The sequence below is a fragment of the Nyctibius grandis genome, chromosome 25 (genome assembly GCF_013368605.1).
Source record: "Nyctibius grandis isolate bNycGra1 chromosome 25, bNycGra1.pri, whole genome shotgun sequence".
In the NCBI taxonomy this organism is placed as follows: Eukaryota; Metazoa; Chordata; class Aves; order Nyctibiiformes; family Nyctibiidae; genus Nyctibius; species Nyctibius grandis.
Window position 1 is genome coordinate 7,473,884 of NC_090682.1, and position 8,043 is coordinate 7,481,926.

Below are 8,043 nucleotides of genomic sequence, written 5' to 3' on the forward strand. Positions count from 1 at the left end.
ATACTGTGACAAGACCTACTAGGAAGCAGCGGGCTGCACGAGTCCGTTAGGGCTGCCCCGCACACCAGCTTGTGGTGCAATGACAGTGAAAGCTGCTGCTCTCATTTTGGACCAAACCGTTATCAAGCAGCCCTGATATGAGCAGTTGCTGGATACTCGTGGTCCAGGGCAAGCTCAGCGCTCAGGTTTGTTCTATGTAAATCTGGGTGCACTAAACCTCTGAAAGCTCTGCAGATGCAGGTGGAGCAAAAATATCAGTGCAAAGCAAAACGCTATGTTCCCTCTCAGCCCGCTAAAAACAAACAGAAATTATGCAAATGAGCTCTTTTCCTTACTCTGGGGCAACAGGTCTCCTTGCTCTCAGAACCCACAAAGTGCCATACAGCTAGCTGCAAAAAAAAAAAGTTACAGCCTCACAAAGCTGTGTGGTTCATCTCGCCTGTGCTCAGTCACGAGACAGAAGCCATCTCTCCAGACAGCTTTCTTCCTTAAAGGAAAGCTTTTGCATAGTCAGGCATTCAGTTCAGTGGTTGCTCACTGGAGCTCTTAACAGCAGTAAAACGGATCAAGTGAGCGGGAAAGGGCGCAGTTGATGTCAGGAAAGGAATCTGCGACAGTCAAAAATCATTTGAGTCCGTGGCATAACCTCCTGGCGTGAGCCAGGTTGGGAAAATGAAGGTGCCGTAGCTGGACGGAGGGACGTCGCACAGCAGGAGGAGCGGTGTTGCAGCCAGAGGTCGTCCAGCACCGTGTGCCCATGCTATTGGAGCGAGCTCTGCATTCCCTGCCGGTCCTACCTCCATCTCTCGTTCCAGCTGCCGTGGCCATCGAGTCCTGCTGCTTCCTTCAGGCATGTCTCTACCCACCTGCGTCGGTGAAACGGAGACCTGCTTAGCTATTGTCCTCAGTCCTTGCTCGATGACACGACTCCACATTTACTTGGCTGCACCTTTTTCCTTGCCCCCGGCACCCCAGTCTCATGCCTGGCTACGTGTACAGGACGCCTGCGGTCAGTTTTTCAAGAGAGAGGTGGAAATGTCAGGTTCGACCCGCTCGGGTTCATCCGTCCCTGCCAGAGTGACCATCGATCAGCCAGCGTTTGCCAACAGATGGATTTCTATAGGTATGAGAACCAGAAGGAGCCACAGAAGGTATCTGGTGGGATTTGGGTGTGTGGTGGCTCTCAGACCTCAGTTTCCTGAGGAGTGAGGGGAGTGGTGGGGACACTTGTGCGTCCCCTCAAACCTGGGGCTGAGGCCACAGCACGAGTGCCACTGGGGAAGGCAAGCCCCAGGCCGGTTCTGCCCTGCAGGCAGCCTTTGCTATCTAGAAAGTGGAGATAGAGGTGGTGTTGTCAGACTCAATCCCGCTGCCCTTCCTCGTCACCTCCAGGATCTCCTGCAGGGTCTCCTGACTTATGCAGCCGAGCTCCTGCAGGATCCGGAAGAAGTCGTTACGGAACTTGACTCCAATGAAGGCATAGAGGATGGGGTTGAGGCAGCAGTGCGTGAAGCCGATGGCCTCTGTCACCATGATGGCCGTGTCCAGCTGGTCTTCCAGGAGGCAGTTCTTGGTGAAGGCTTCTAGCTTGGTAAGTGTGTTCAGGAAGATGACGATGTGGTACGGGCTCCAGCAGAGCAGGAAGACGCCTGTGACCAGGATGGCCACGCGGACAGCTTTTTGCCTCTGCAGGCGCTGGGACTGACACAGAGCCCGGACGATGGCCGTGTAGCAGTAACACATGACCAGCAGGGGCACAAAGAAGCCCACGGTATGGTAGAGGAAGCGGGTCGCCAGCCAGACGTTGTTGCCGTCGATCCCGACCTCTGGAAAATAGCAAATGCTGCGGTTGCTGTCGTCTGTCCAGACTTCCATGAAGATGAGATCGGGTAAGGTCAAAAGCAGCGAGCACAGCCAGACAGCCGTGCAGGTGAGGTGGATGGAGCGAGCTCTGCGTTTGCGGTAGGTGTGGATCGCATAGACGATGGCCAGGTAGCGGTCCACCGCGATGCACCCCAGGAGCATGCTACTGCAGTAGAAATTGATCTTGTGGACAGCACTGAGGATCTTGCAGAGGAACTTCCCGAATACCCACCCAGCCAAGCTCTCCACCACGCTGAAGGGGAAGGTGAGCAACAGTGCCAGGTTGGCCAGGGTGAGGTGGAAGAGGAAGTTTTCTGTGGTAGTGCGAGACCGCTTGAACCTCTCTAAGATGACCAGGACCAGGGCGTTGCCCGCAGTCCCCAACACGAACATCAGCAGATAGATGAGGGGCATGAAGACCTTTCTGAAGGGGTCTCTCTGATTGCCGACCACGGATGAGGCTGGGTTGAAGCAGAAGTAGCCCTCCAAAGAAGGGGTGGTGTTCTCAGCTTCATAGTAACCACTCAGCTCCACCTGGCTCTGGGGAACAGAGAGAGTCTGGTTACAGGAGGGGAGTTTCTGAACACGAGAACCCACTCCCTGGGCTGCACCTGGCAGACCTGGAGCAGAGCATCCCCACGTCCCGCAGCCCCCCTGCCTGAGGAGGAGGTGCTGCCTGTCTGCGGCGTGATGAGCTGGGCGGCCCCCCTGGTGCCAGGTCCCAGGAGGTGCAGCAGCACGTGCAGAGGGTTGTCCTGATCTCCTATAGCGAGGGCTGCTCAGTCTGTAATCTTTAACTAGCGTACTTGGGGATGTTCTGGTGTCCAGACAGATGACCAGTTTCATTTTCTGGTTCTTGCAGAGTTACCTGCTGGTGGCTTTTGCTTTCTCACACAGCACGGAACCCTCCTCTCTACCAGCTTTCTCTATCTTTCCACTTGTTTCTGACACTGACTGTCCCTGTCCTGCCTGCTTTCTGCTGTCAGGTGGTGGGATTCACCGCAGAGCACATCTGTACCTCAGGTCATGTGCACTGATCCTCTCCCCGTCTGCTTCTCCTCCTCGGGGACCTCAGAGCTGCCGAGGGCAGAGCCAGGCGAGGTGAGGACAGCAGCAGCCACGCTTGGGATCGCGTTCCACGCGCTCAGAGAAAGGCGTGGGGCAGCTGTTCAAACGTGACTGGAGGAACGCCTCTGAGGCACCGCGGTGCCATAGCTGTGGGGATGCACGCTGGGGAGAGACATCTGTTCTGTTGGTAAACCTTGTGGTTCTGAATTAACTGCAGTCAGAGCAGGAAAGGGAACCTGAAAACACCACTTGGACCCCGGGCTGATACCCGGTAAGGAAAGTGCCCCAGAGCTGCCGCGGACGTGATTCGCGCTTGGCCAGCTGTAGCTCCTTCCCAGGCGAGCAGCCCGTACTTGGGCTGAGACTGCACTCGAGTCCGGAGTGCCAGAAAGCCGCGGTTGCGCTCAGGACGAGCCCTCCCCGAGACGGTGGGCACGCTCCGGCTGGCCTCAGGCACCTCGTAGGAGCTGGGCGTTCACAAAAGCAAAGGGCTCGGATGCAGACAGGCAGAAAAAGAGAGCGGCACGGGAGGCTTGCGGCAAGCTGAGAAATTAGTGACAACTGGGAAGAGCTCGGCAGCAGTTACCCCGAGCTCCCCCACCCACACCCTCTCTGGAGACCTGCGCCGAGACTTTAGTGTCAACCACAGCGGAAGTCTCTGCTCGCCGCTTTCATACCTTTCACTGCCAGCTGTAGCCGTTTGCACCTGCTGCTCCTTCCCTTGTCAGCCAAAGTTCCCATCTAAAAATACTAGCCCTGCTTTAAACAGTTTTAGAGCTGATTTGGGGGGTTTTTGCTCCCCCCATGTGCTGCTAAGCCAAATGACCGTGACCAGCCTCGAGTCCTGCGTTGTGCCTAGCCAGAGAAGGGTGATTTATGCTCCTTCTCTCTCAGGCAGCCTTCCCTGGGTGACGCACTGGGTGCCTCCACACGCGACTGACTGGGGTAGAGAGGTGACATCACCGCGGCAGAGCTCATCTCAAACTGCTGTGCTGCTGAAACCGTCTGCATGGCTCCAAGGGGAGCCCAGGCGTGTTGATGGGGAAGAAGTCTACGGAGCATTACCGAACACACGGAGCAGGCAGCTGGCTCGGGCGGTCCCCGAGCAGCGGACGGTAGGAGGGCAAGCGAGCCCTTGGGGAAAGTGGAGAATAAGCTTACCCAGCTCTTGCCCTTTTCCCCGGGGTTCTACCTTTGGCTACTGCCAGAAACAGTATTGGTCTGACCCAAGTTACTCTTGGTCTTGCCACGGTCCCGTTCCCCCCTGGTTCAGCACCCAGCGGTGATGCCGCTGTGCTCTGATGCCACGGTGCTTCCGAACGGACGGGTAAGAGCTGGTCCTCCCAGGGGCAGAGAGTCCTCCTCCCTGCCCAAAACCTCAAATGCACGTGACCATCTTCCCCTAATGTAACGGGAGGGCCGCAAGCCTTTGGCAAGAAGCATTTGTATTCCCAGAGAACAATTATTTTTCCGGTTTAGGGTACGATTCTGGAGACTGGAGGTTGCCGCTAGAGACAAAAGCCTTTAGAAACCCCTCGCAGTTTGTTTTCTCCCTGACTTGAAGATATTTCCTGCCTAGTCCATACCCGGACCCTGCATCAGGAGTTACCAACATGCACAGAAACCTGTGATGTGTTGGCCAGGGCCAAATCCTTGAATCTTCCCGAAGAAAACAGAGTCAAACCAAAAACCTTTGCAATTTGGTACAGCGACCAAACCGGGCCGCTCGGGACGCACGGGTGACCGTGCTGAAAACCCCGAAGAGAAAATGGGTTGGAATGGGTAACTTTTCTGGGGAGAGGTCAGAGGGTTCCAGCTTTAAAGGGAAAAAAGAAATGATGGGAAATGGCCCGGTTTGCTGGCCGGGGTGTCAGAGCGCTGCCTGGAGCCACGCCAGCCCCACCGATGACAGCAGATGGGCAGCCTCCGTGCTGTTCGACGGCTTTGGCTGCTGAACGGTTTCCAGCATCACCTTGCACTCGGAGCCAGAGGTGCGGAGGCTGAGTGCCACTATCAGACACCATCTGATTGCTGATAAGATGGCAGGTAGGTCTCTTACGGTAAGCCACTCGCCCCGGGCAGGGGAAGCGTGCGCTGAGCTGTGTCTGAGGCGGCCTCTCATGTGCGTCTCCGAGCAGAGCAGCGAGTGTGGGTGGGAGCGGACAGAGATGAGTTGCAGACAAATAAAAGAGGATGAAAAGTCGGGGTCGGGGCTGAGACAGGAAGGGCAGGGACCAAAGCTGCAGGACATGTGCTGAATGTGACAAGCCGAGGCTTCTGGGGACTCTGCTGCGATTCCCATTTCTAGGGCTGGAGCTGGGTGGCTGCCTGATCTGGGATGGGAGAAGTCAACAGCGCGTGCACAGGGGGACCTTTGTACAGGTCTCCTGCGATACAATTGCAGTCAGATTTGGGGATGCGCGATAAAGCGGTGCCTTTTTCTGTAAATGAGCGGTCAAATGCACGTTTGGGAAGCCCGGTCCTGCGTGCTCTTTGTTCAGGGATCCCTTTTCCCCTCTAACGTGCATCTCGGAGTTATTCCGGTCTCTGTGTGTCAGCTGCTTTTCTCAGTTCCCCACAACTGCTAGCGATCAAAACATTTGGCTGCAGAAGAGAAGCAGCTTGTGCACTATTAGGGATTTTCCATGTGAGTCATTCCCTTCTAGCCCATGCCAGGGCCGGGAGAAGCATGTTTCATTCCCAAAGCCTTAAAACTGAAATTGCCCCGGTCAGTGCAAGTTACTGACAGAGCTTCTGCTCATCCCCTCCCCGGGTGCTGAACTAGGGAAACCCACAAATAAGAGCCAAGCCTGTGGAAATGCCATGTTAGTGCAGCACAGGTGCCTTTACGGCTCTTGAGTCATGTTGGTCCTATTACAATGAAAACTGGCCTGGAGCGCCTCAGGGGACCTGGCGGAGATATTGGGGATCTTTCCACAACTGCGTTTTTGTTTCTCAAGTCTGCAGCTGAGGAAGGTTAAGCAGGCAAAGCTTTCTGGCTATGGAGAAATTGGGGTCTGCTGCGGGCAGGAGGACGGCACGCTTCAGCTTTGTTGGTTTCCTAGTGGTGGCACAGATTTCCAATGGAGAGTTCAGCTGGAGGAACAAACCAGCATGGAGATGAGAAAGTTTGGTTTCAACTTCTCAGCAAGCGTTAGCACTGCCACTGAACTTCAGCAGAGGACAGGGAGAGAAGTGTCTTCCGCAAAAAAGTTCTCAAGGAAACGACCACTATTCCCAAAGGATTTTTATACTGGATGGATCGGGAGAAAACAGGGAGGGTAGGGCTTGCCCCCCACACCTCCTCTTTCTTCCCTGGTGTATAGGACGAAGGAGGGACAGAAAAAGTGGTAAAAATTAAATCCAGCAGTTCTCCCTTTAGACAGACTAAACAAAACCTGTGGTCTGCTGCAGCGAGCCACTGTATTAAAACATAAATTCCAAATGGCAACATTTGAAAACCAGGCTAACGACAGCGCTGCTGTGGACTTCCCCGTGGACAGCATAACTTACTCTAAAACGTGCAGCTGCCGTCTTTCACTTGCCAATGCAGGGGAGAAAACTACGGGGCAGAACAGACAGTGTCATCGCTCCCTATTAAAAGAAGTACTTGCAATTTATTTATTTTCCCCTCTTTAAAATTCCTCTCCTGTAAATATACTGCCTATTCCCCTTTCAGCAGAGTCTACGGCAGCCTGTTTGTGGACAAGGCCAGTTAGGGGTACGAACGTCTATAGTCGTACCGAGGGCTTTCACACGTGGAGAGAGAGCATTGGCTTTCCTTGGGTATTCCTGTTATGTAAAGATACTAGATGAGATTTCCAGGGCTCTGCGCACCGTGTGCACAGTCATTCGTACCACCGAAGGCTGCTGCAAAAGGCGCCCGACTCTGAATGAGTGTTTTACTCCCACATGGTGTCAATGGCTGCGCAGAGAGCAGGGCAGCGGGGAACTGAGACTGGGCGACAGGCTGGCAGCGTGGAATGGGGCTGCAGCAGCCCTGCTCTCGCAGAGAGCCGCCTGGCCCTTCGGCAACGACTGCGGTCTCGGTCCCCACGCGAGGTCGGCGCTCGGGCTCGGCTCTCGCCAGAACTTCCACACGTGAGGTCCCTGTAGTTAGGCAGCCGGCCCCAAGGGAACGCTTGGCACCCTTGGATCACAACGGCTGCAGCCACGTTACACCGGCGCTGTTGCTTCCAGTCCCCCTTATCGGTCAAGTCCAGACCTAGGGGATGCGAGGGCTGATTGCGCCAGCGTAAGAAATCGCTCGAGCTCTCCCTCTGCCAATGGGAAGGTGAGAAGACGGACAGACAGAAACCAGGTCTTTCGGCCCACCCCGGCTCTACCTGCTTCTCCCCATTATCGTCTCAAACAAGGAAAGCCAGGTCCGACTCACCAAGTCATAGGTCTCTGATGAGTAGCTGACAGGCCCCATGGTTTCAGGGGCAGGATGCGTCTCTCCTCCAGCAGTTTCAGCAAAAGTTCTTCTTTTTTGGGGTGGAGTTAGTCATTTAAGTGAGTAGGGAGGGGACGCAGCATGTAACAATAGAGTATTTGCAAGGCAAATGAGCTCCAGGCATAGAGTGACCTAACTGATGTAAAGATTAGCATCTAGCTTTATCATCTTTCTTTTAGTGCTGTAAGTTGATTTTTAAAGTACAGTTTGAAGAATCCACAGTCCTTTGGTCCGTACCAGAGAAGACCCAGAACGTCTACAGGTCTTCCCTGGAAACCTCCAGGGCTATTGCGCACGGCCGTCCTCGTCCCAGGCGGTCCGAAAGGCTTTGGAAAGCTCTGTGCCAAGGGACACCACCCTTACTAGAAATCTCCCCGGATCCGGGCATCTCTCTGGAGCTGTGCAAGACTTTGAAGATGCCCGAGATGAAATGCATGGTCTGTATGACCATCGCCCTCCGCCTCGGGGTCCTCCTGGCTGCTCTAACCTCAGTGACCTGCGAACGACTTCTGCTCCTTCTCCTGCTGCTTCACCCCTCGCCTTGGCTCAGGGGAGCATGCAGCAGCTTGCAGGGGAAAGCACGGCCTCGGTGGCGGCTCTGCAGGTCTAGGGAAGGCTGCTAGTTAGCAGAGGCTGGTCTGCTGTAGGACACGCAG

At 55.1% G+C, this 8,043-nt stretch overlaps 1 protein-coding gene across 1 annotated transcript; it reads right to left on the bottom strand.

Moving 5' to 3' along the window:
• Positions 1 to 1,326: 1,326 nt before the first annotated feature.
• On the bottom strand, positions 1,327 to 7,366 carry CXCR5 (C-X-C motif chemokine receptor 5). The gene is made up of 2 exons (XM_068418459.1): positions 7,328 to 7,366; positions 1,327 to 2,403 (listed from the first exon to the last, which is right to left on the bottom strand). The coding sequence occupies exons 1-2, from the start codon at positions 7,364 to 7,366 to the stop codon at positions 1,327 to 1,329; spliced, it is 1,116 nt and encodes a 371-aa protein (XP_068274560.1).
• Between the last annotated feature and the right edge of the window lie 677 nt (positions 7,367 to 8,043).